General features: G+C 51.5%; 1 protein-coding gene across 1 annotated transcript; it reads right to left on the bottom strand.

Moving 5' to 3' along the window:
* Positions 1-7,710: 7,710 nt before the first annotated feature.
* SDC4 (syndecan 4) lies at positions 7,711-27,102 on the bottom strand. The gene is made up of 5 exons (XM_061441999.1): positions 27,010-27,102; positions 12,925-13,066; positions 11,946-11,998; positions 11,520-11,703; positions 7,711-10,301 (listed from the first exon to the last, which is right to left on the bottom strand). The coding sequence occupies exons 1-5, from the start codon at positions 27,085-27,087 to the stop codon at positions 10,150-10,152; spliced, it is 609 nt and encodes a 202-aa protein (XP_061297983.1). The 5' UTR covers positions 27,088-27,102; the 3' UTR covers positions 7,711-10,149.
* Positions 27,103-27,548: the final 446 nt, after the last annotated feature.

The following is a 27,548-nucleotide window of genomic DNA, read 5'->3' as shown; positions in this document are numbered from 1 at the left end:
TTACAGATTCAATTGCCTCTTTACTAACCTTCATGATTTACCTCCTGTGCTGGCACAGAGCATCACAGCCCCCTTGATGTCCTCAGTCCATATATTCAAAGGCCAGGATGGAGAGGGATGCTGCATGAATGCGACCTTATGTCTTATTGACCTATACCAGGAATCGCTGCATTGCTTCTGTGCTTTTCAGTAATGGGGAGCTGATTTCCAGCAGCCAAACACCCAGCAACAGATGTTTTGGGTTTTTATTGGAGGCCCAAATGGGGTTATTTCAAAAGGAAAAGGGAAAAAAAAAAAGAGAGAGAGAAAAAGCCCTTCAGTGTGAAACCCAGCCCCTTCCTACTGCTGTGGCTCTGCTGAGCTCTGTTGTTTCACACACTTATTCACACAGAGAAACTGCAGTGCTGGCACCAGCAGGAAAGTGCTGATCTGAAGATGCCATAAAAAGAAGCCAGGTTTCTTGAAGCCAGACCTGAGCTTTACACAGAGCGGGTCTTAAAGTTTTATTTAGACTTTAGATCTCCGAGGCATCAAAAGACCCGTGGTGTACATGGAAACCTGCTGGTTTGGCAGCCTTGAGCTGCGTTTTGAAACAACCCGATTGACAGACCCACAGAGGTTTCTAACCCACACTGAACTCAGCAGCTGGGAGCAGGGGAAGCGCGCAGTGCCCCAGGACCCACACATGGGCATCCCTGGCTTATTGCCTGGCTCGCCTGCATGGTTTGGGTGCTGGAGCTGCCCAGACTGAGAGCCATGGCTCCAGAGGTTGAATTCAGGGCTGCAGGGGATCAATGGCCTCGCACCATCCAGCATGGAGATGCACAGGGGTGCCTAGTGTCTCCATCTGCAGCTCATGCATGGCCCTGGCTCCCATGGGTCTCCAGTGTCCTAACCCAGGGCTTCCCAGTGGGCAGCACCTCCCTAAACTCCACCAGGAGATGGGTTTCCTTCTTCTGCAAAACAGGAATCTCACAGAAGGTGAAAGGCTCTTGGCAGACACATCTGTGTGCATCTGGAGCTGCAGCTGCTGGAGGAGCGACTCAGGGGGAATATTACAGCTCATGGCAACAGCCAAAGGCTGGTGGAGGAAAGGGCTGGAGGACAGAGGAAGGGGAACAATGTGAAGGGTGTTCACAGGGGAGTGAGTGCCTCGAGCAGGAGGCAAGTCCCAGTGCACTCAGGTGGTGGTAGCAGTGGTATGAGGTCTCACTGCTCCTGTTCCTGTGTGGCAGCTGCTTGGGCCACCCCATCAGCCCATGTCTACCATCCCCTGCCCTCACCTCCCCAGCAAATCCACCCCAGCCATAATGTAACTGAGGGTGAGATGCAAGAAACCCTGCAGTTGACCTGAATCAATCCCTCATATTTCTCCCAAAAGCATTTTCTCCTCCATCTCCCTGGGGAAGAACTGGAGGGCTGTGAAAAGATGGGGCCAAATATTTCCTGCTTCTTTCTTCCTGCATTCCAAACAGGAGTGCCTGGAACCCACGGCCTCCTCGACCCTCTCCTTTTCCTTGGAAGCTGGAGCATAATTCACGTTTTATGAATGGAAAGCACCCCTGGCTATATTTAGCAGCAGCTTGGTCCCAAAGGGCAGGAGGAGCTCTGCTTGTTGACTTCAAGGGCTTGGAACAAGCCTGCCTTGTTATGTTTACGGCACAGCGCTTTGCTGGAGAGGCCAAGGAAGCACCGAGTGGCTCATTCTTGAAGCCTGATGGATTAAGCAAACAGCCACAGTAATTCAAGCCACATGGGGAAAAGAGAGGTGGTGGCGGGCGGGCTGGGAGGGCTCGGGAGGCTCCTGCCTTCCCCCGCCTGGCCACGGGCTGCGTTTAATCTGCTTTTCACTGCAGGACCTGCAAATGGAACCAAGGAGCTTTGCACCTCCTGGAGGAGGCACTGCCATGGGGAACACGTGCGGAGGGTCACAGCGGAGCTGTTTGTTTGCAGAATCCCTGATTAACACAAACGTCTCGGCCAGGCACCAGCCATCCAATTGTGCGCTCCTGCTCCGGGGTCGGCAGCGCCTGCCTGCAGCCGCCTGCAATAGCTCAGCACATGTCAGGGGTGCACGCTCGGGCCATGCTGCTGGCTCCAGTGAGCTGGGCTGTCCCACAGAGCCCATCTGGCAGCTCTGCTGTGCTCCTGAATTGTACGTGGAGCTTCCCCCACCCGCAGGGCAGCCAAAAACATGGGGATAAAATGAACACAGACACCCCCCCCCAAAAAAAAAACACCAACCTTCACTCCAAGAAGTAGGGATTTAGGAAAGGTATCAAGTGCTTTAGTGATGCCCAGGATAACTTAACGCTGTGTGGCATTGCATGAGCATCTGCAGGTGATGGCAAAGCTTGAAGGCAACGAAGATCCTCTGCTCCCGTCAGGCCAGGGGGCCCAGAGCTCCACCACTAGGAGCTATTTCAGCTCCCGAGGTGATCGTCCCTACAAAAACACAAAGAAGAAAATAGATCCTGGCTTTCCTTCCATAAAACAAAACCCCGGAGGAGCACGAGGACTGGTCCTGGGGTGCCTCCGTTTCTGCCTGGGCTGTGCAGCACCTCCCAGCCCTTTGGAAGAAGAGCTGCTGCCATCTAGTGAGCCCACCTCCAGCAGCCAGCCTGCTGAGCACCACCACACTCATCGCACTGCTTGCCCCGGAGCTGTGCTGGGTGCTGGGGATCATCGGGGCATCTCCGGCCATCCCCAGGGAACATCATCTGCCACGCGGAGGGTGGGCTGGTTTTTGGCTGGGGATGTAAGGATCGGGTCAGTGAGGCGTTTGCCTTGGCAAGGGCAGCCCAGGGCAGATCCCTGGCACCTCCCTGCATAGCATCCTCACCCCCTCCCCAACACAAGCATGGTCAGGCAGTGGCAGTGCTGCCAGATCCCTGCTATCCCCCAGGCAGAGCCTCCGGGTGGTCCCAACGGGCCCACAGCCCCCACTGCTTGCTATAAATGCCTGCCTCACCAGCCCTTGAGAACAGAGGATATGGGGATGCTGCTCTGCCCACCAGCAGAGGTGGGGCTTTAGCCCATTGCATACACACTCTGCACAGGGATGCTCAGCATGGTCTTCACCTGTGTCGTGGTTTAAACCCAGTCAGGTAACTCGTTCACTCACTTCCCCCCGTTCTTGCCCTCCCCCTACTCCCGGAGGGACGGAGAGGAGAATCAAACAGAATGCACCTCCCACGGGTTGAGATAAGAACAGTTTAGTAACTAAGGTATAACACAAATCACTGCTGCTACCACCAATGATAACAATGATAAAGGAAATAACAAGGGAAGAGAATACATCACCTCAGGACCAACCAACCGATAACTCGCCCCCCCAGCCCGACCAAGCACCGACCGATACCTCCTCCAGCCCTGCAGTCTCCCAGCCCTTCCGGCTAACTCCCAGTTACATCCTGGGCATGACGTGCTGTGGTATGGAATACTTCTTTGGTCAGTTTGGGTCAGGTGTCCTGTCTCTGCTTCCTCCTGGCTTCCCCTCCTCCCTGGCAGAGCATGAGGCTCACAAAGTCCTTGGCCAAACCAAAACATCATTGTTATCAGCTCTGTTCCCGAGCCGAAACACTGCACTGCACAGGCTACCAAGAAGGAGAAAAATGACTGTTACTGCTGAACCCAGGCCAACCTGCCAGACCCACATAGGGCTGATGTAAAGCCCCCAGCTCACTGCTTGTGAGGGGCTGCCCATCCCACCCTGCACCAAGGGGCTGCCTGTGTGAATGGGAGTGAAGGGAGCAGCCGACCCCCAAACCAGCACCCAGCATGGGAGCTCAGAGTCCCACATGCACCGGATGAGGCACCGCAGGGGCAGAAGAAAAGGCACTTTATGAAACCTGCTCCAGCACATGGTTAAATTAACAACAAGGGCAGGATCAGTGCTGAGAGCCAGGGCGAGGTTTGCTCTTTGCTTTCTGCCCTGGGGAGCACAACCAGGAGTATGGCTGCAGGAGAGGAGTCCCCCACCCTCTCTGTGACACCCCGCGTTTGTCCCCATGCCCCTGCCCAGTGCCACCAGCCCCACAGGGCTGCCTTTGTGGCTGTGCGTGGTCACTGATCCCTCGCACCCCGCCAAGAGCCGACACGTGTGTGTGTGCGCGCAGCCCCCCCGGGGCAGGTTTGAAGGGCTCTTTGTTCCCCCGTGTAATTATACCCAAGCGGGGGAATAGAAACGTGCTGAAAACCCCTCGCTGGACCTTTCTGACAGGGGCCGGGGCATCCGGCCACACAGTGGCCCCATTGTTCCCTCCCGCATGCCTGGAGCAGGCAGCCCACACCTCCTGCACACACACACACACATGCACACACACACCCCCTTCCCTGAAATAACCATCCCCTGGGTAAAAAACGTGTCTTTTCCTCTCCTAACATCAATACTGGGCAAAACACCCCAAGGCTCCCCCTGCCCAGGGCTGGCAAGGCGATGCTGCAGCAGTAAGGGCAGTGCCCCTGGGTGAGCCGATGCTGTTAAGCACTGGGAGCACCCCCAGCACCTCAGGGCCTCGCACCAGTTCAGCAGGGGACATCCACACTCGTGTCCTTCCCTGCCCATGTCAAACCCCACAGAGATGTGCGGTCATATCCCAAGTCCTTGCCCTGCCTTATGCAAAAATGGTCCTGCTCCATGGAGGCAGAGCAGCAACGGGCTTACAGCTGCAGCAAACTGGTTTCCAACAATGAACTGGTCGGTGGTGGTTGACCAGGACAGCAGCCCAGGATTGCCAGCCTGCCCCTCATGCTGGTCCCAGCAGATCACCTTCAGAGTTAGGCAGCCCCAAGCTCTGGTTCTGCTTTCAGACTGTGCTTCGTCCTGAAGCAAAGAGACATCCATGAAGTGGCCCTGGCCATCATCCTTCTGGTAGCACCAGGAAGGGCTCAGCAGAAAGGAATGGGGTTTTAGGGCACCTTTGCCAAGCATGGACTTGCAAAACAAACCTTCAAGGAGCACAACACTCACCTTAGCGGCCAGATCCTGCACAAGCATGGTCTGGGAGAAGGACCATGGCGGATGCTCAGTGCCCTGCACATTTGCCTTTCTTGGCCACATATGCCAGCACCTGGGATGAGAGGCCACCAGTCTGAGGTGAGCATCCCGTCCCTGCAGCTGAGTGGAGATGCACTCACAGGCCGGTCCCAGTCAGCTTCCCTCCCGTGGGAATCCTGCAGCAGGGAGGCTGAGCCAAGCCAGCATCCCTGCCCTGTAGATCCCCAGCAGCTGGGGCTCCACAGAGCCACCACCGCCCAAGGCTGGGAGCCAGGCTGGCTCCACCACACCCTCCGCGATGCTGGGCACAGCCCTCGCAGGTCCGGGCTTGCCCGTGGCTCTGGGGACAGGTAGCTGTGAATGCAGCAGCTCATGGCAGTTCACTGCCCCTGGGCTGGCACAAGCAGGGAGTCCCACGAGCACCCACTGCCCCTGCGGGAGAGCGGAAAGGGCCCATCCCCGTGGCACTGGGGCAGGATGGGGGTGCTGGTGAGCTGGGGGGCTCTCTGCAGCACAGGGCACAGCATGGTCTGATTCCCAGGCACAGAACAGAGTGGATTTGACTTTGAGGGGTGAGGCAGGTGCCAGCCCCCAGCTCCTGGAACACGTTGCCCACATAGGGAAAGCCAGTCCAGCACCTCCCCAGCCCTTGCTCAGCCTGAGCACCCCCACATGCTCACTCTGGGGGTCTTCTTTGCCCCAGACCCACGCCATGTCCAGCACTCGCCTCCTCCCCACAGCAAAGCCTTTTTCAATGTCTTTTATATGGAAATGGTTTCCCTGTGGGTCCCAAGTGCCTTTCAGAGCCCAGGACACCCCTTTATGGGCAGCTTTGCCCACGAGCTTTGGCTTCAATGGCTGTGACAGAGCCGATGCCTCTGCAATGCTTTCACTCCCCATAAGGAGTGCGGAGCTGGGCTGGGGAGCACTGTGGAAAGTGCTTGCTTCCACCTGAGGGCTCAGGAGCTGGTGGCACCTCCAAGTGTGAAGCTGTTCCAGTCCCTCCTCTCCAGTCCTGCCAAGAGCTCAGGGCCTTCCGCTGCACTGAGGGTCTTGTAATGAACTGGAAAAGAAAAAGGGTGGAGGGAAATAAGGGAGGAAAGAAAGAGAAACTAAACAGGAAACGGAAAACGAAAAAGGAAACGAGGAAAAAAAAAAGAAAACGGGGGGAAGGGGAGGGATGGGACGGAGGAAAGCGGAAAAAGAGGAGGGAAAAATCAAACGGGGGAAATAAAGGAGGGGGAAAAGGACGAAAAGCAAGCAGGAACCGCCCCGTAACGGGCAGGGTTCGCCGGGAGATGGCAGCAGACCCCCGGCGAACGGGAGCGAACGGCGCCTCCCAAGCGGAGCAATGCAGGTCCGCGGGGCTGCGGTTTTAAACCCAGAGCAGCGCTGGGAGGAAAACCAAGGTCCCTTATTCCCAAAGAGCAGGAGTTCACAGGGCTGCAGTGCTGATGGAGGGAATGGGGACCAACCCATCCCGGGAGCCACGGCTCCACGAGGACAGGCAGGCAGCCAAGGCTCCCGCTGCAGGGATCTGCAGAGTACCCGTCCACATTGCTTTGGAGACAAACAAGGCGCTTTTACGCCGAGGGCGGTTTTGGGAAGATCACGGGATTCCTGCAGCCCGGGAGAGAAAATAAAACATATTAAAAGGAAATAAAACACAAACACAGACCGTTGCAAGCAGCGCTTCCAGGAACTTGGCAGAGCCACACGAGATCACGAAGGCTGTGGGTGAACGTCACCGGTTTAGTGACAAACAGCAGCACCCACGGAGCAAAGGTCAGCCCCGGGACTTGCATCACCCAGTGCTAGCAGCAGATCCACAAGTGTTTGCTATTCCCTCCCCTCTGAGGGAGCCTGAGTGCGAGGCCCGATTTGTTTCCTCCATCCCCGCTAATCCCAACTGCCCAGAGTGGGAGTTCCCACCAGGGAGAAGGGAATTGGTTTTCTCGAGGACGATAATCCAGTTAAATACAGCACTTCTCAGGAGACTCGGTGCTTTTCCCAGCGAGCACAGCCCAGGAACTGCCACGTGCCCAGGGACTTGTGTCCTGTCCCTTGAGAGCACCAAGTTTCAGAGTAGAGGGCTTGGAGAAGCAGCTTCCTCCAAGAAAGATCTTGCTTAAGAGCTGCTTTAGTCCAAAATACCCTGAAGAAGGCACCTATGGACTTGTTCCCACAACAGCTGATTTCAGGGAAGCTGAAACAACTCCACTGGCCACTTGAAGGTCCACATGACTGAAAGAGGGTTGGCTTGAAACTTGGTGGACCACAAACCTGCACACATTGCTCTTGTATCTTTGAGGGTGCAGGCACATGCTGTCACTGGGGGACATGCACAAGCCTCTCCCTAGTCCCCCCTGTTTCTTCCCACTGCAAGAGGACAGATCTCTAAAGGTGCCGTGACAAAACTGATCCCCAAAGAGAGGGTGGGCTCACCTCTTTATGCCATGCTGCCTCTCCTCACCTGAAGGAGCTTCAGCAGCTCCAGAAGCCCGGTGACACTGGTCCTCCAGGAGTCACTTGGGGGTCAAACACTGAAGGCAGCTCATGAGCTACAGACAAAGCTTCTTTGAGCTTCAGGCCACCACCAAGCCACATCCTAGCCTCCTCCCTTTGGGAAACCAAGTTACACAAACACGAGCTCCCTGTTTTTCTCACTCCCAAAAAGCTATTTCTGATCAAAAATGGTCCAAAAAGCCAGGTTTAGAAAGTAACAGTTTATTTGAGAAAATAAAATCAGTAACAGTGGAAAAACCCCCAAGAGCAATTACACAAGAGAATCTAAACACCCCGAGAAGCAGATGCTGCTCCTGCCTTTCCGGTACCACTGTCCATTGGCAGTGAAGTCCTCCCTTCTCCTTCCCAGTCCACAGTGACCTCTGTGCAGTTTTTACAGCTTCCCAGCGCCTGCAGATTCCCTGAACACACTTGTACTGGGACCAAGTGAGCCAGTCAAGCCTTGGGAAAAGTCCTTTCACACGGTGTCTCAATACAGGGCTCCCCCTGCATTCCCACTTGGCCTGCCCAGCTCTGGGAAGCAGCTGCCACCAGCTGAAGCTGAACTTTTGTTCTATTGCCTCTGTGAATTTGGCCTAAAGCCGACAACAAACCCTCAGTGAGGAGGCTTCAGGAGTCGATGAAATTGCTGAACAGCCTTCCCAACCAATCTGGTTTTGTGCTGCCTAACGCTCAGTATGGGGGCCCACACTCTGGGCTTCACCTGAGCCACATCAGATTCAGAGAGCTGCAGGAGCAAACGACATGCACAAAGTTCTGTAACACCTTCTTGAAACAAAGGCATTGGACACACACATTACCCTTCACTTTAGGAGTGCTGGGGCAATCAGTCTAACTCTCAGTAGAGGTAGGAGCTATGTACATGATATATTAAGAGAGACCCACCATGGGAGGTTCAGAGCTAGCCCTCTATGAAAGCTCAATGCTCCCAACTGAGACAGACTCCCAGCTACAAAAGCCAGGCCCCTGCAAGAGGCAGGTACTTGGCACAGCACCACAGGGACTCTGCAGTGCAGCCAGCCCCCAGAACAAAGTTATTTCCACCATACTGTGAGCTTCCAAAGAGTAACCCCAGGTGGGGATCTCTGCTCCAAAGAGGACCAAACCTGGCACATCTCCAACCGCCTGCTTCCAGGCACAGTCCAGGGACACGCGACAGAGCCCCAGGGTTCCAGCTGCTCCCAGCTGCATCCCAAGCACCAGGCAAGACACTGGATAAACAGCAGCACAAACGAGACCAAGCCTCTTGCATACAGTAAGGCTGCTGAAGAACAAACTCCAGCCTTTTCACTCTTAACTGCATTATTCCTCAGTAAAATATATAATATATAGCTCTATAGGACCGATTATAATATATTACAGGCTAGAAATACTCTCTCATCTTTTCCCCTACTTCAATCATATTATGAATCCAATTTTGCATACAAATTAATCCTAGAAGTTATTGCTTTGCGTTTATAATTAAAATTCACAGAATAAAGCTTAAATAGTTTTCACAGAGACTCATTATATTAGTGTTTTACATAAAAAGGATAAAAGTTACCAACCAAGAGCAGCCATTTCAGAAACTATAAATAATTCTATTAAAAAAAAAATCAATTCCTAAAAAAGTTATGGGAAAGCCATAAATATCTTTACCCTCTACAGTAGCTGCTATAGAAATAGAAGAAACCTGTAACACACTGTAGCTAGCTCTGCTTCAGTTGAGAATATGAATCATATAAAACAACAACTCTAGAGAAATGCCCGGCCAAAGGAAACACAAAGGGAATGAAAAAATAAATCTGAGGAAATTAAAAAAGTAGATTTTTTTATTATTATTATTTCAAAACTATTTCTACAAACTTTATATAAAAATTAGGCTATTTTCTTTAAAATTTTATTAAAAAAAAAACAAAACAAAAAGAACACCTCCTACAAGCAATCCTTACCAAAAAAAAAAAAAAAAAGTAAGAGACTGAAGGCAAGGAAAGGGTGCCCCCATAGCCAAACAAAGCCGGCTGTCCTGATTTCATGGACTAATGACCCTTGCCTGGGGCTGACAGGAAGAGACAGAAGTCTCCTAGGGAAGACATTCCCATAGGCCCTTTATGGCATTCAGGGATTAAGCCCCTATGGGCCTTTTACTCCCCTGATAAGGCAACATTATCTGTAGTGTAAGAGATTCATAAATAGTTCTCCACAAACATGCTCCACATCACCAGCCTGCTGCAAGACTTCTATTAGCAAGGTTTATAAAAAGAGCCATCTTCTATAGAAGCAGCCAATCTGAGCTCAGCACATTGGGTGCAAACACATGGTGTTTGCTTCCATACAGTCTGCTTTGTGTTTATATACCCTCTATGAAACCAAGCAGAAAATTTGGCATCTTGATTCTCTTTACACTAGCTTTAGAAACAAGAAAAAAATACACTGAGGTTTATTTTTTTTCAGACTCTTTGTATTTCATTGGGCCCTTGGTAGCTGAGTGGGATGGGAAGGGTCACGTAGGAAGTTTGTTTTTTCTCAAAGTCACTTTGAAATTCAATCCAAAAAAGAGCATTTGTTCAGCCCATCTCATCTGAGGGCACAGTGTTTCCATACAGTCTGTTTGTCCCTTGATGGGCACAAGGTGCTGCTGAGCTTTAAGCATAGAACTCATTTGTTGGGGCTTTCTTGTAGATGGGTTTCTTCCCAAGGTCATAACTACCTTCATCCTTTTTCTTCATGCGATAGACTAAGATGAGGATCAGGAAGACAGCAAACAGGAGGCCCACTGCCCCTCCTGCAATGAGAGCTGGGGAGGAAAAGAGAGCATGGAATAAATCTTGGACAACTATAAACCATCAGCTACATCTCAAAGTCTGCTTCAAGAGAACCAGCCCCCAGAACTGCCTCCAGAGCCTGCATGTCCATGTGCCTGTCACCACATGTGCTGGCATTTTCTGCAACAGGACATGTTATTGGCAGAGGCCAGAAACTGCTTTCAATCTAACCACAGAATAATGTTCCACATTAACCAGTTTGTGTTGATGTTCCTGTTCAGTGCAAGAAAGAGGTTTTGACAAAAAGACATCTCCACGTGTGGAGGCAAAACAAAAACACCCACCACAACCCACAAACAGCCTCAACACCAGGAGAATGGTACAGCTCTGACTGAAATGCTTTATTAACTACCTGTGTGAGCACACTCTGGGGACTCTGCATTTCAATTTAACAGCACTACTACCACCACCTCCCTCCAAAAAATAACTCACACCCACCCCAACAACTAGGAACCACAAACCCTCAAAAAACCCAACAAGACCTTCTCTCTCCTCACACCAAGGGTGGCCACAAGAATTCAGTAAAGTTTATCCTTTGCTGTGGCACCTACTCATTGAACAAATCAGCTTTGTTAGGTGGCTTTGCAATCCACTCTTCCAGGCACTCCTGACTGGGAGGATGGCTGCAGATTGGCAAGATGTGCAAGGTTTGTACTCGGACCACCAGGCCAAGTGCTTGATGAAGTGTGCCTTCAGACAGATCTGTCCCCCATGCTGAGGGGAAGCCAGCCATTTGGTTTTGCTCTAGACAGAAATACTTAAGATTTTTAACAGCTGACTAGGCATTTAAATCCCTTAGAGAAGTTGTTTGGTTCCTGGCAATGATCAGAACAGGCAGGACTTGAGCCGAGGTTAGACAGAAAATGCCTGCATTTGATACAAAATGATGTAATTGATTTATGGCTAGATACACCTCCTGTTGGGATAGTACCTGGATGCAGAGCAGCTGCCACGTTCTTGTGTAGCACTGTTGGCTTAACAGTCACCTGGCAGCTCAAAACCAAGCTGTTTATCCCAGCAAGGCAAGCAATAGGCTTTTCTGTTCAAGGACTAGAACGCAGAAATGACCCTGCCACAGGCAGTCATGAAAGTAACACATTTTGCTCCCCTCACCAACAAGGAACTGCTCCCCAGGCAGCCATTATGATTTACAGTATTAATGATTTATCAGGGACAAGGTGGAATATTACCTGTAAGGACTTCTGTTCTTTCAAAGATGCTGCTGTTGGCTGTACTCGCTGCAGAGATCTTGTTGGGCAGGTTCTCTTCAACAGGTACAGCTTTGCCTGGAATGATTTCATTGTCCACCATTGTGTTTTTCCCCTTCCCTTCTATCTTCCCCTCAGTATCTCCAGGGATATAGTTGTCAGATATCTACAGAATATAGACAAACCACACCCATCAGTAAGCAGCACCCAGCCTGCCTGCAACTCAAAGCGGGAGGGTGTACAGGGAGAAGAAAGTTTGCTTAGTGCATTACGAGAACACTGTTCCTGCTCAAGCAGGTGGAGTCATCTTGATGCCATGTTCTGCAGGGGAAAGGGTATTCCACAAAAGCTTCATGGACAGACAAGGGTAGCTCCACATCGCTTAAAACGTGCAGAGGCAATACCTACCACAGGAGCGTCCATGGTGGTCAGATATATGGCATCTTCAGAGTCCAAGTAGTCTGCAAAGGGGAACAAAGGAAAAAGGAAGTGAAAAGGACATGAAATTTTCCTCTCATGACATTCCATTTCTCCAGAATTCAGACACTTCCTGCAAACCAGCAACTGCAGACAGAACTAGGACTGTAATTCCCTCTTATCTACTAGTACTTTTACCATTTAATTGCTTTGATTGCACAAGACCATGAGATGTAACCTTAAAACCAGGAGATGCAATCTTAAAACCAACACCTCTCTCATGGGAGGGGTCTTCAGCTGGACAGATCGGCCCCCCTGCAGATTACCAGGAGCTGCCCTGCTAAGCAACTCTGCTATAGCTTGCTAAGCTGCAGCTAATGGAGGACAATGCTCTCACCACCCACCCCTAAAGGAGTTTGCCAACCCTTGAGTTACCAGATCTGCCTGAACATGTCAGACACCGATTTCAGCACTTGTTCTTTCCTTTTAGAGAACAAATGTTCACATAAAGGGGACATGAAGCTATAGAAACTGGTTTGGGCAGGGAGCTTTGCATGTCACAGAGAGTTCACTTTAACAACAGTTAGTCCTTCACCTTGTTTGGCCTCAGCCAGGGTACTAACTTTCAGTCTTTTAGCACTGCATCAACAATAGATTTTTTAAGTTTCTCAGAAGTTCTTTGGAGTTTGACAGGAAAGAGATCCAGCTCATGAGCTGCCTTTTCACTTGCACCAAGACAAGCTTGGATGGACTCCATCTGCTCTCCCCAAGTGATTCAACATTATGGTACACCACTTTCACTGTTCTCATCTGTGAGTGACTACGATTCACAGGGTGTTCTCATCCCCACCTGACACTGCCCTTCCCTCTGGAGCTCTGGCTGTGCCTTTAGCACATCACTCATGGGCTGCTCCTGGAAGAAATTTCACAGCACCTGCTGAGGGAGGACCCATTCTCCTTCCCCACTTACCTCCAGACCCAGATGTCTCATCTATATCTAACTCATCAGAAGTTAAGTGAGGCCTGAATTCACCAATGTCTTCATCATCTGGCAAGTCTCCGGAGGCAGGATACTCAAGCCATCGGGCGTCTATGGTCTCTGTTTCTCTCACCTGTAAGTGAGGGCAGAGAAGTATTAACTACCAGACAACTCCTTAGAAGCATTTCACAAAAGGCCAGGAGTTCCAGAGCCTGTGCTAAGCACATCGCTTCCATCAGAAGAACTCTAAATGCTGAACCACCTCCCCACCAAAAGCATTATCTGCATCAGCCTGAAAAATAGCTGAATTCCCCTGGAATTTCTCAGAAGTGAGAGCCAGCAGGGGAGGGGAATTTCCTACAGGTTTAGAGGGCAAAAATAACACAGCAGGATCTTGGTCAGGAGTTCGTAGCAAAAGCATTTGGAAAAGGAATACCTTCAGCTTGCGGTAAGGGGGGGATTTGGAAGGACTTGCTATTCCCAGATAAAAAGCTTGGCACCTACAGGTCAGGTTTTTGTATAGGATTGAAGGCTCACACCAAGGCAGTTCCTTGCTCCTTGTGTTGAGAACAAACCTACTTTATCACCCAAGGGTTAAAAACTGGTCTTTCAGTTCAGCTGAACTGCAGTGCAATATAATGTGATGGTTCAAGAGCACTTGCTGTCAATAGGGACTTGCCTGAAGGAAGAGCTTCCTCTGCCTCACCTCTTAAAACACACGTAAACAAGCAAGTCTGTAAAATGAAGTCCATGATCCTATGGGCAGATGACTGCACGTTAGCAGGAGAGCCTCCCAGAGAATCAGCCATTTGGTCACAACAGCAATTTGCACACCAGAACTCATGTGCACTTGGAGCTTCAAGGAGCCACAAGCCCTCACCAAGCTTATGCTATTTCCCCAGCACTATTTCTCCTCACCCCACATCCCTGGGGCCAGCCCCAGTGAGGGTACCACAGGTATGAATGAGATCTCAGGTTGCTCAACACCAGCCCACAGATTCCAGTAGCTCCAGATGCTTCCACAGCCATGAAGTCATCCCCATGCTGGGGGACTTGACCCCTTCCCCTAGGGCAAAAAGCATAACTGGTGGGATGGGTCCCATAGCTATGGGCTAAACTGTCTGTGTTTTTCATGCTGCTCCCACAGAAAGATTGAGAAGTCCTTCAGAGGGATTGTCTTCCCAAGAGAGCATTGTTAAAGCATCCCTTTACTCCACACTCCTGCACATCCAATGGCTCTTCTTAATGAACAGGCTTATCATGAGCCTCACAGGGTGAAGATCAGAGACTCATGGGGACAGTTAGAGGTGGGTGGCACCAGCCAAGCCCCAGCAAAGCAGCAGTGGGCCCTGGAGTGGCTGGGATCTGCCTTCCTGCCCTCCTGGCCAGGGGTGGCCCACCCCACAGCCCAGCAGTGACACTGAGTGATGAATTACATCTGCTATTGATCTCCCAAGCAAAGGCCAACAATCAGGCACAAGCCATGTGTAGGCCTCCTCTGCCCACAGACCCAGCCCTGACCTCCTTGCCCAGCAGCTCACTGGTTTTGCCACAAAGAAGGCCTTGTGGTCAGGACAAGATGTTTCTCTTTTTGCATAAGGAGCAGTGGCTACTAGATGTGCTTCTCATCAGCTTATTGAGGCATCTTTGGTTTCCCCAGCAACTCTGCTGGAGGAGAACTGAATGAACAGCCTAGAGGCTCTCTCATCCCAGATCCCTGCCTGACACTGGGTGGTGGGAAGGGAGCTGGGGAAGGCCAGCTGGGAAGACATCCCCTCCCAGCCTGGAACCGGGCATTCCTAACATTATGGATCACTCACCCTAAGGCAAATTCATTTCAAGATACGTGAAACCCAGCCAAAACCAGACCTGCAATGAAAATTGCTGCCAGCATCCAGTAGCTATTCCCAGGATAGCTTCTGGCCATTCCATCAAAGGGCAGGAAGAGCCCAATTCCCTTTTAGGGTACCAGGGCTGGGGAGCACATTTGCTGCAAGACCTGAGCCTGGGCAGATCCATGTTGGGAAGAGCACCATGCTGAGCTGCACCCCTGTGCCAGCTCATGCTGTGCTTCATTATGAGTCACCAGCCAGTGCCCGAGCAAGGGCTGCTCAAGAAAAGCCAGGTCTAAGCCACGGTGTGGCTGGAGAGCTGCTGCCTTATCAGCTCAGGCCAGCCGTGAGCAGAGAGGTGGCAGCCAGCCATGGGGATTAGTGTATGCTGCAGAACACACCGGGTTTGGCTATCAGAAAACCCTATTAAAATAAGGGGAGACAGTGTTTACAAGCCAGAGGACATGACAAGGAAATGACTGACTCACAAGTGTAAATAAGATTATAAGGGAGCGTTCCCTGAGCTCACTCTTCATCATCCTCTTGTGCAAGGACAAGGAAGTTCCTGGAAGCCATAAGAGCTTCTCAAGCCATATGGGCAACTTTTCCTGTGGGCAGCAAGCCCCATTTTACAGATTAATCTGCCAGGGAAGTCAGAGGGCTGCTGGGCACCTCCAGGTTTCAGGACATGCTTTCCTAGGGAGAAGGCTCCCACTGGGAGCTGCGGCTTAGGGAGCCTGTGAAGAGTTAACAGTGGAGCACTGTGCTCACAGGGCAGGTCTGGGGCAGGCACATTCCTTGCATACACACCTGCAAGAGGGCACACAGGCACTTTCACAAGGGCTTCGGGCTTCCCAAGCCGCCACATGAAGTGCTCCCCAGAGTATGGCTTTAAAAGTGCAGCCCTGTCCAAGAGGATTCAGTCCTCCCTACAGCCCTGCTATGAGGTGAAGCAGCACCACCGAAGGTGCCCATGCTTCCTCCTGGCTGGCAGGCAGCAGCCAAGAGGAAAAAGCCCGAAGACTGCTGCAGGATGACAGTCAACCCTTGCCAAGTCATCTCTGGCCACACTCGGCTTAACACCTCTTGTAACTGCCAGCTGGAGAAGGGCACCGGCTGCTCTGAGTCTGCTTCCCATCTCCTGTCATCCCAGCGCTGGAGCTGGGCCAGGGACTTGCTGGGAGAGCCGGACTGGGCACTGCACGGCTCCACCTCACCCTGGCAGCAGAAGCTGAGCCCTATGATCAATATGCTCCCATCCAGGAGGGGTCTCTACAAAACCAACCTTCCCCTGCAGGAGTCTAGATCCAGGACTTTCCCCCCCTCATGTTAAGCAGCTTTATCCCCAGTAAGCACCAATGGGAGATTAACCAACATGCTGGTGAGCTTTTCCTGCCTGCCAGCGGCAAAATGAATCTGTTTATTCCCTGCCAGCCACCCAGCAGGTCAGGCACATGAACCATGAGCGCCATTCCTGGAAAAGCTGGACACAGAGATCCCATGTTTGAGCCCGGACAAGGCTGCACTGCTGGATGAGGCCATACACTGTTTGCTCAGCTCAGGCACAGGAACTGCACCCCTGGCACCCTGAGCCCTGCTGCGCTCCATCCATAGCCCACCCCATTTGGTGCTCCTGGGGTCTCTGCTTACAGCCCCAGCAACAGCCTCTTCTTAAAGCAAGCACAAGCTTTTATGGAGGCAGCAAAGCAAAGTTTCTGTTCAATGTGTGCATTTCCCCAGCTGCTGGCTAGTTCTGGGAAATGCCAAACCCAGGCAGTTCGCCTGCCCCAGCCCACACGTCCTCACCACAGCCTTTGCAAACCCATTCAAAACAACCCAAATGATGCTCTGGGGCAGAGACAAAGTCCTCCAGACAGGGAACTGGCTTTTACAGCTGGCCCTTGTCTCTGATAAAACACACCAGGGCTCATTAAGTTTCTGTGAAGGGTCACAGGCAGCACACTGCAAAGGGTGTCAGAGCCCACAGAGGCTCGGGCATCCAGAGCAAGGAGATCTTTATTAAGTTTATAACTTCAGTGTTATAAACTTCAGAGCCCCAGCACTTGCTCCTGCATCTGTCTCCCTCCCCAGCACTGTGTACACAAGTCCTGGAGTAAACAGGAGCAAGGTGAAAGTCAATCTTTCCTAGACAAAAGCACATGGAGCTGGGCCAGCCTGGGAGGTGGCACAAGAGGGGGCAGAGGCACAGATCTGTTAACTCGTTGTAGCCTGCAGGAACACGTAAATCCAGGCTGCTCCTGGGGCTTTTCTCAGGTGCTCTGTAGTAGGGAACAGTGGCACAGATCACCCCAGTGAGCAGCATTACACCAAATACCGCTCCCAGGCCTCTGCTCTCACAGACAGAGGTCACCTCGCACCACCACAATGCACATCTACAAATTAGACAAGAGAGGGCTCCTGTATGACAGGGGCAGCTGCCCACATGGCCCAGCCTGGTTATTAAGGGCTCATTCTCACAAAGCCACAACCCTGGCCCTCGTGCTGCCCGGCGTCACGAACCAAAGAGCACCGAATCCAGTGGGACCTTTTCAGTGCAAGGATGTGAAAACTGTGTAAACCACGACATCCAAGAGAGGGGATTTCCATATGGTTCACTTCCACCCAGCTCCTGCAGGAGCAGACAAACCAGGAAGCTAGGAGTGAGCTCAACCCCTTGAATCACTTCCCAAAAGCAAGGAAGCAGAATAGGAATACAGTGCTGGAAACAGGCCAGCACAGACCAGTGCTGACCTCCAAAGGAGGGAGGTGTGCAGCGAGGTAAAGGCAGACAGCTCTGACCCCTCCTACAATCCTAGAATAGTTACGGGTGGAAAGGACCTTAAGATCATCCAGTTCCAACCCCTCTGCCATGGGTAGGGACAACTCACACTAGACCATGTCACCCAAGGCTCTGTCCAGCCTGGCCTTGAACACCGCCAGGGATGGAGCATTTACCGCTTCTTTGAGCGCCCTGCACCAGCACCTCACCACCCTCACAGTAAAGAACTTCTTCCTTATATCTAACCTGAACTTTCTTGTTTAAGCTTGAAGCCATTGCCCCTTATCCTGTCACTAGAGTCCCTGATGAAGAGTCCCTCTCCAGCATCCTTGTAGGCCCCCTTCAGATCTTGGTAAGCATTAAATATTATTAGAAGTGACATGAGCTTCCAGCACAGGCAGCTCCTGCCAGCCTAGTAAGGGAAGGGTCTGTATTTTCACCCCAAAACACTCTTTATTCCCTTCCTCCATGCTCCAGTTCAGTATAGGGAAATAATAATAATAATAATAATACAATAATAATGCCAAAGATATTTTTGCCTTGAGAGCAAAGCAAATATCACTATTGCACTCTCGGTCGCACCTAAGTCCTTCAGCACAGCACCTGCAGTTAAAGAATAAATATATTAGTAATTCCCCTTGTGCCAACTCCTGGTGGCCATGCTCAGAGGGTCCCATTTTTCCTCTCATTCCTGGTCAGTCTGTCCCACATAACTTGCAGCACACGCAGCCCACACTGTGCCAAGGGACAGAAGTTAAACAGGTCCCATCCAGGCACATGTTTGTATTTAGTCGCATGACAGGCTCACCCTGAGGCTTCCAGACACGGTTAAATACTACTGTGCCTTTGCTCAGCACTTTTCAAGCAGTCCTAGAGCAGGACCACAGGCGCAGCAGCTTTGGACAAAGCCAGCCTTGCTCATCTCCTCTCCAACAGTCAAGTGCACTCCCATCACAGTGAGCCATGAAGGTAAATCCAAAACACCTCAGAGGACTAAGTGGGACATCGGGGACAGAAGTCCAGATCAGCTTAAAAGCAGCTCATGGCTGACAGGAAGGGATAGCACTGCATCACCAGTACCCCAAAACAGTTGCTGCATGCTATCTCTTTGTGCCTCTTACCAAAGAGAGGAAAAAATACATTTTTTAATTGTGTTCAGTAACACAGGCAAAGAACAGGGTCTTTCTTAACTAGAGAGAGCAATGTGCAGGCTGATGAACTGTTCAGCTGCTAAAAGCATCACTAGTTCAAACTGACTTCAGAGCAGCATCCCCAGTCCCTGTCCAACCAGGTATCCATCTCCCTGCAGCCACATCACCATCCTGTGTGCTCCCGCTCTGCAGCCCATGTGCGCAAGAACACGCACCCAGCACTGGCACAGCCTTAGCCTGGGTCATTCCCCCACTTGCCCTCACTGGCCGGGTGATTCCTTAAGCTGTGTGGCCACAAGCAGCTCTCCAGGCAGCAGTGCAGCCATAATCCCTGCAACAATCACACCGTAATCCCAGGCTCTGGAGAGGACCTGCTTTCCCAGTGCCTCCCCTGCAGCAGGGATGGATCACCCTGGGCTCTGCTTCTCAAAATAGGTTTCCCCCGCACTTACAAAGTCAAACCTCTGTTACCTTTTAACTCGCATTTTGCTTACACACAAACTGCTGTCTTCAGACCACACCATACATGCGTGTGCCTTTCAGACCATGCCATAGAAGCAAGCAGGAGGAGGCCACAGAGATTACAAAGGAACGAATTCTTGTTTAACTACTCTTGCCTGATTATCAGCCAAGAGCAAAGCCATAAAGATTGAGTTCTTTGCCAGACAGGCACATGCTGGGATCTGTTCACTGCAAAGGTGGCAAAATAGCTGCTCTAAACACTCAATACCCAGTGCCAGAGACCTACAGAGCCAGAGAAGGGGACCATGGCTTCTCCCCTCCAGCTAGAGGGGATAAAACTCAGCAGGCAGTTGCAGATGGCTGTTTGTCAATCACTTACCCTGAAGCAAATAAAGATAAGGCTCAAAGGGAAACTGCAGGAGAGGAAAGCAGGAGCTCTCATGTGACTCGGAAGAAAAATAACTGTGGCAGAGACATTTTGTGCCCTGAAATGTTCTCCTGGTCACAGGCAGTGACACACACCTACTTCATAAAGAGATTATGGGGTTTTATGGTATTTACAAGCCTAATCATAGGTATTTCATATACTTCACTGCCCAGGCTCAGTTCAGGAGCTGGAGGAATCTATTCAAGGTTAAAGAAGGAATTCAGTCTTTCCAGCTCACGACTCACTGAGTTGCCCTACTCTATACCAGGAAGCTCCACTGCATCCTCATCCATGGAAGGTAAAAAGGATACAAAGGCCCCAGCAAAGCAGCTTTTCCATAAAGGGTGCTTTCTCATGCTGATACCTCAGGCTTGGGGTATTTCATAAGATCATATTTCCCCCTCACGCTGGAGAGAGGCTTGCCCTTGCTGCCCTTTCCTAGAAAACAGCTATACCCCAATACTTCCCTGTGCACGTACCCAAGCAGAATTTCCACTTGGCAAGAAGCACGTGACATGCATTTTCAGGATCCTTATGCTCCCTCGTGCCAGTGTTAGCAAAATTCAGCCAGGCAGACACCCAACTTCAAAGGGTGCCTTTCCCAGCTGGCTCCCAATGCTGCTAATCTCAGCTTGTTTGTTCAGTCAAGATTCCCAAAGCTGCTCCATACAAATGCTTCCCCTCCCACAATCCATTTTAATCTAATCACAAATAGTAGCCCAAAGACTTAAGCTCAGCCCAGGTGGTTGAGCTCTGCCAGCAGTTACGCTGTTTAGTTTTGCTCTGTTGGCAAAGCTGCCAGCAGAAAGTTGTAGCAAAGGAAGTTATCAGCATGAAAGCACTTGAGACAGTGGAGCTGAACCACTCTGCTATCGGGCTATACCCGTGTGAGCATTTATTCAAACAAACATCTCAACAGCAGGGATTTTCCTAGTTAGCTGCAGCAGCAGAGCCTGGGTTCTCAGTGCATGGGTTGTGTTGTTTCGTTTTGAACAGAGACATTCTCAACTTGTGCAGAAATTGCCTTGGCTCTCACCCAGAAAGCAGCAGACACAGTTTGTGCTGTTGGGGATAATGCAGCTGTACTGTAGGAAACCTGTCAGTCCCCAGAGCATTTTCTTCTCTGGGATAGCTCTGGACTCCCAGCCAGGCTTCCTTCCCAATCCAAGCAGAGGGTGAGCAGCTGCCGGCAGTTTTCCAGCCCTCTGTGACCACATCTCTGCACCCACAGTGTCACAACCAGGAGCAGAGGGACCCAGCTATTGTTTTCGTCACTCCTTCCTTGGCTCTGCGAAGCCCGCGCTGGGCTGGCCTAGCAAGTTGTTTAGTAACCAACGCGCAGGACCAGCTCCTCATACTCAGCCTCAGGAAATTTGGAATTAGCGCCAAGAACAGCCCGCACATAAACAGTCTCCTGAAAGATCCTGGCTCCAGAGTCTGCTCCCACTGCACACCGTGGATTTGCAATAAATATTTATCTCACTGGGGAACAGTCTTCCAAGCAACAGCTCCTGACATCACTAAGACTTCACTTCCATTTGGGGCAGAGGAACAGTTTCTCTGCTTTTAAAGGGGGCCGCTAGCCCACAAAAGCAGCTTCTGCCACCCTCACAGCACCACACTGGCCAGGACCTGTCCCTCCACCTATGGGTCCCACTCCTCTCCAGGCCAGCACAGGGGCACCCCATCACACCACGTACCCTCCATCCAGCCATGTTCCCCCTTACCCACAGAGATGTATAACTACTGTGCCGTGCAGGCTGATCCCAGTGCAAGTCAATGGCACTTCCAGAGTCATTAATGCACGTTAACACTTCTTTTTATTGCTGTAGTTTGACTGTAACGGCAGCTGAAGGGCAGAAGGCAGAGTGAGCCTCACAGCAAGGTAAACGGGGCAAAGCCACATCACTTTGTATTCAAGTTTTAGAGCAGACAGCAGCACGGGTTTAGCTGAACTGCGGTGGAGAGACCTTTTCCCCTTCAGCAGCTAAGACAGAGCAACATCAGAAGAAAGAGATCTTTCCCATGGCAGACTCTGCTTTCCCTGACAGAAGACAATTTGTTTAGGCAAGAGGCAGCCTTGTTTTTGCTTGACGTGACACCAGCTGCTTGGATAACTGTGCTATGGGTCTCCAAGTCTCCTTCCTGCCCCAAGGAGTGTCTCTCTGAGATTTTAATTAACTGCTTTGATTTTCAAGTTATCCCAATAATTTGTCTAACAACAGCCCTTTGGCATTTTACAGGCACAGTCTCAGCCTCAAAGGATTTAAGGATAAAATTGTCAAGAGTGTGTATTTCCAGCACAAATAGGACTTTCACAAGCAGTGTATTTTTGAAGTCAGCCAGCCCTCAGAAACAGAGAGGGACACAGCTACATCTTGTGTGCTTTCCCCTCCTACGCTGACATTTTCTCTGGATTCAGGATTAAGTATATAACCCGCCCTTCTGAGACTTTCCCCTCCTTCAACTTGCTTTGAAGGCTTTCAGTCATTTCAGATAACACTGCTGCTTCCCTCTCTCCCCCGTGCAGCTCTCATTTTGAACTGCCTGAAAACACAGCAGCTACACAACTGCCAGAGCGAGCTGGTGACTGCTCAAGACATGGCCATTTTCCGATCTGCCTTTGCCAACACCGACTCAGCTACTGGCAGTAGTTATACGGCAGAGCCCGATGGCTTTTTTACCCACCATAAGCACAACCCCAGGCAGATTAGAAAGGCAGCAGTGAAGGCAGTGGGTGCCAAGGGAGCACAGTCTCTCTGCCATGAGAAAGGATCCACCTCTGTGCTGCAGCTCCGCGGAAGCCTGAGTCACTGCGTTCGGTAAGGGGCCAGGGCCGTTACTCAGAGGTGACAGCAGAGTCTCCAGAGCTGTGGGGCCAGGCAAGTGCCAGAAACCCTGACTCAGAGCATGACCACTGCGAGTCAAAGCCGAGGGCAATGCAGCAGAGCTGGGCAGAGGCGGCAGCGTTACTGGACAACCACACACTTAAAAACAAAGCAAAACACCAAACTAGAAGCCTGAGCCAATGTAGAGGCGCAGCAGTAACAACTCACTAATGTATGATCTTTTACAGCCCCTCCAAGCAGTAGCCTATTAAAAGTTAAAACTCTTCAACCACGCTGCCCTGTCTATTCAAGAGCCACCAAACCCGGTCTCATCACAAGAGTCTCATTCTAGTGCAGTCCATTTGAATCCTTAATCTAAAGCATTTGCATTCCACCGAGGCTCAAACAAACAGCCACACATGCTCTGCAACACCAGCCCTGAGGTCAGGCATGCGCGAGGTTTGGGTTTGTAGTGTTTCAACTGCATTAGCTGCTAGTTTAAGGGTGCAAAAGCAGCACAACCCTGCTGTTGTTACAGGGCATAAAGGAACAAGCTGTATGGAGAGGAGTGGGAGAATGCAGCTACAAGCATCCGAGAGCAGGCTAAAGAGGATAAATGTTAACTCAAGAGCAAGGAAGTGTTTTGAAGGATAGACACGCTGGCTTGCCTAGCCAAAGTGATAGCTGGGGGGTTCTGGAGGATCAGCTTGCCAGGATAACTCAATCGAGTAATCTTATGAGTCATTTATATTGCTGACCACAGAACCACAGTTATCACACTTGCCTTATTGCTAGTTATTATCACTGAATTGAAAAAAAGATAGTTTTAAAGACAACCCATCAATCCAGCCACTTGAATAACACCACAACACATAAAATGCAACAACTCGGTGCTAACTTGCAGGCAAGTGGATTCAAGCAGCCAGCACACTTTCAGCAGAGCATTTACCAGCATCAGGGGTCAGAGGAAAACTAAATGTAGCTGCAGGAGTTGTGCTGAAACCTGCATGCAGAGCAGCCAGGGTCCCTCCTCTCCATCACTCTGAAAGCCAAGGTAGCAGCCTGTGGTGAAGTGGGGCAGGATTTTATCGAGAAGGCAGTAAGTGATCACAGGAAAACCACAAGGTCACATTAAACTCCACTTCAGGCATTTGGGAGCAGCAAATGGCCTCTCCACCCCAAACGTTCAGACAGCTACAGGCAATAGTAAAGCCATTAACAGAGGCTTGGAGGGGAGAGAGGAGGGGAAGACGCACCGGAAAAAAAAACATTTTCACTGTTGTTGGACTGGATACAGGATTCTGCAGGACCACGAAGTGCCAAGGCCTTGGGAGTCAACAGCAGGAGGGGCAGGAAAAGGAGCAATCTCGTTGGCTAACAGCCTGAACTTCCTAGAGTGAATGAGCCTCTGCTATCCCGAGCCCGAAAAGTACCAGTGCAGCCCTGATGCGCTTCTTGCATAACCTGCTCGGAAAACTGAGCCACAAGAGAAATGCTCTCCAGCCTAGGAGCTGGCAGGCATTTTGGGATGAGGACTGGGCAGCAGCACAGCCTCCCTGCCTGTGCCCCAGGGGTGATGGGTCCCACCATGTGGGTGCCTCCATGGCTCACAGGAGTGAGACAAGACCATGTGCCCCTGAACTCCCACCACAAGAGCTGCGCACTTGTTCACTGCACCCCTGAACTTCCACCCCAGGTGGTGTACACTTCTTGTTGAGAGAGACTTTTTCTTTCTACACATTAAAGGCATTTCATCCAGCCAAACTGCTCTAGGTTGGGCTACCAGAAGTCATGGGTTCCTTCCCTTCATGACTAAGGGACATCACCTTAAGACACTGTAATTTTGCCACTCTGTGTTTTAAGGAGGCTGAGCAAAGCAAGGGCTTGCTCTAAATCTTCATCTGCCTTGTGAGTTTGCCAAGTTAGAAGGTAAAATAAAGTAAAACGTGCACAGAGCGATGTCTTGATTTGATTGGGAGGGACAGATGAGAAACTGGGCAAAGAGCAGAAAGAACAGGCCTCCGGGATCAATGGCAGCAGGACAAGCCAAACCGGTTTTAACATTAATAATGCTGCACTACTTTCCAAACACAGCTATCATCAACAAGACACCAGCTTTGCCAATCAGGCAGCCTCCAAGCATGATTGCTTTAAACCAGCAAACACAGCCCACAAACAATACTGAAGGCTCCCCCCATCCCTGAGCGATCTTCTGCCAGCAGCTCCTGGGTTGGATTTGTGCTGTCTATAGGGACACAGACACAATGTGGTGCTGCACAGAGACTTCTCCTGCGTACTTCAAGGCAGAAAAGTAGAACAGCTACAACAAGGTTGCAGCCTGTGAGCACTGCACAGCTCAGGGCTCTCAGTCCTCTTGCAGCTTAGAGGCAGAGGCAGCCCCAGCCCACAGCTCACAGGCTCCTCGGTCGGGGGGAATATCCTTTGCTTCCCTTCTGTGCTTCCAGGGTACTTTTAGATGCTAAAAGCACAGGAAGGCTCAACAACTCTGCCCAAGCAAGGACCCCGAGTCCTCCAGCAGCTCTGCTGATCCCTTCCTTGGCTGCACTAGCAGCTTTCTCCCCATCTCCATCTCCAGGCCCCTAAAGCATCTTCTGTAGGACCCCCATCCTCACACAGTGCAAGCACAGGGGAGCACCTTGCCCACACAGCCTTGCGCTTTCTAAAGCACCCAGTCGGAGAGGGCTGGGGACCAGCGGGAGATGTCAGGCTTCAGTCCCTGCCCCACAGGAACAAGACATGTTCTCACCCTGAGCTGTTGTGACACAACCCACCCACAGCCCGAGCACCCACGTCACCCCGGCACTTCAGCACTATTCCCCACCCTCTTACACATTCAGGATTGCTTCACGCGGAGAAATCCCACGGACACAGAAAGCTGTGCGAGGGGAAAGGAGCCAAAGCATTTCTGTTTGTACAGGCTTAGGGGAATAGCTGAGCACCAAATCCCTCGCAAAAGCCAGGCTCTTGCATAAGCACCAGAAACACAATCCTGGTCTTGTTAAGGAACAGCTACCTGTCTGCACCCTGCGCCACAGAAACACCAGAGCCGCATGCTGTGCAGCCCTGCACGTTTTGGCAGGGCTATTAAATAAAGAACTTAATATGGGAGGAGCGCCAGCAGAACTCTCCCAAACAGTGTGTCATCCTCACCTCCTCCCCAGCTGCCGCAACCCAAACCATTTGTTTGGATAAGGCTTTATAGGGGACCAGTGTTACTTCTCAAGCACACACTCCACCTTAGGTAGCTTAAAAGATGCAAACACTCGTCTAAACTCTATATAAGGGTTTACAGAATACATCTGTTCAAAACTTGTTGTCTTTGCAGAAACCCGATGCTTGCAGACCACTCGGCTCCCCAGGGAGACCAAGCTGCATTTCATACCAAACATGGTCAATGCAACTTCCAGATGCTGTCTGCCCCAAAGGTTTGCCCTACTAGTTTGGGCCAGTTCTCAAGCGAGCGATTCACATGCTTAAGAGCAGGGATAAAGACACCAGATTAAAGTGGATTTGGGCTGGCTGGTCATCACAGAGAGTAGCTGACAATTACTACAGATGCTCTCTGTGGGAGTTTCCCATTCCACAACCAGCCCCACAGCCCTCTTAGAGGGCAGTTGAGCAGCTGAACCTTATCTGTCCTATTCAGTCCAGAACAGAGCAATGGGGATGATTAAATCTAGTTTGGAGAACTGATTTCCTGCAGTTACCTTAATCTCAGCAGCTCTTTCCTCTTTTAGCAGGGGAATCTGCCCCGTTTGCACTACCAAGAAAACGGATACATGGACCCAAACAAACAGCAGGGAAGGCAGAATCCCAAAATCTCTGCTTCACCCAAAGATCCCACGTGTCTGCCGCTTCAGGCATCCAAAGTCTTTCAGTTCATTATATATTTAAGAGACTCTTAAACCCTCCATGGTAATGCATCATTTTTTAAATCTCATATGGAAGCGAGGAAGGCTTAATGCAGACAGAAAAACAACAGGGACTGGCAGAGCCGAACTCAGGTAAGGCTGGAAAGCCTGCCCAAGCACTGTAAGGCACTTATCTAACCCATCGCACATTCACAATAAAAAAGGGATTAAGGGACTTAAGTTCCTGACCAGCGGTTGGAGATCAAAGCTGTAATGGAGAGTGGATCATTCCTATCACATACCCTTGTACCCTGTAATGCTCTTACTCGCCAGCCCTGATTGCAGAAGGACAGGACGAGGCTCACCAGCGCATAGGGGTCAGAAGGGACAGGACGAGGCTCACCAGCGCACAGGGGACAGAAGGGACAGGCGATGGAGCTAGAGCCAGGGCTTTACCCGGGGCAGGACCGGGCCGGGACACCGCTGCTTCGGCACCAAACGGAGAAAGCAGCGTGCGAGCCAGGAAAGAGGCAGGGAACCGGAGGAAGGAATGGGAATTGCCCCCCTGCGCCGGAGGAGGGCGAACGCGTGGGGGCAGCTCCCGGACCGGCAGCGATGCTGCTGCCGAGCGGGACCCCCCGCCCCGGAGCGCCCATCCTGCCGGGGCGCGCAGGCAGGACAGACCTGACCCTCACCCCTTCCCTTCCCTTCCCGGCCGGACTCACCGACTCGGCGGCAGCGGCGCGCAGGAGGAGGCCGAGCAGCAGAGCGCGGAGCAGCGGCGAGGCGCGGGGCAGCGGCATGGCGAAGAGGAGCACGACCACAGCAGCACGGCCACGGACAGAGCGGGCTCTGGCCGCCCCCCGCCGCCGCCGCCCCACTTATAGGGATGGCGCAGCCCCGCTGGGCGGAGCGCCCGCCCTGTCCCGCCCCGCCGGGAATGCCCGCGGCCCCCGCCCCGTTCTGCTGCCCAGCGCGCTGCGAGCCGGCCCGGCGACAGGGAGCGGGGAGCGACACTGCTGAGGGGGGGAAAGAGGGGGCGGAAGGGAGGGAAAAGGGGCAAAAGGGAAAGAGTGGGACAGCGACTTTTTATAAGGACATGGCTGCCCCATCCCTGGCAGTGCTCAAGGCCAGGCTGGACACAGGGGCTTGGAGCAAGCTGCTCCAGTGGAAGGGGTCCTTTCAAGGTGCTTCCAACCCAAACCATTCCGTGACTATGAAAGGGAAGGGGTGAAAAAGAGGGAGGAGGGGAAAGAAAGGGGAA

Source organism: Pezoporus flaviventris, unplaced genomic scaffold (genome assembly GCF_033815535.1).
Source record: "Pezoporus flaviventris isolate CSIRO_AGI_PZ_B2104156 unplaced genomic scaffold, CSIRO_AGI_Pfla_v1 ptg000213l, whole genome shotgun sequence".
Classification (NCBI taxonomy): domain Eukaryota; kingdom Metazoa; phylum Chordata; class Aves; order Psittaciformes; family Psittacidae; genus Pezoporus; species Pezoporus flaviventris.
The sequence above is the reverse complement of the archived record's forward strand: the minus strand, read 5'-3'. Positions and strand labels throughout refer to the sequence as shown.

What these genes read in the sequence shown, in the direction of transcription:
- SDC4 (XM_061441999.1), bottom strand. Translation starts at nt 27,087, where the DNA reads ATGCCGCTGCCCCGCGCCTCGCCGCTGCTCCGCGCTCTGCTGCTCGGC. An exon ending in GCGCCGCTGCCGCCGAGTCG is followed by an intron (nt 13,067 to 27,009) that starts GTGAGTCCGGCC and finishes CCTCACTTACAG; the next exon opens with GTGAGAGAAACAGAGACCAT. An exon ending in AAGAACAGAAGTCCTTACAG is followed by an intron (nt 10,302 to 11,519) that starts GTAATATTCCAC and finishes TTTCCTCCCCAG; the next exon opens with CTCTCATTGCAGGAGGGGCA.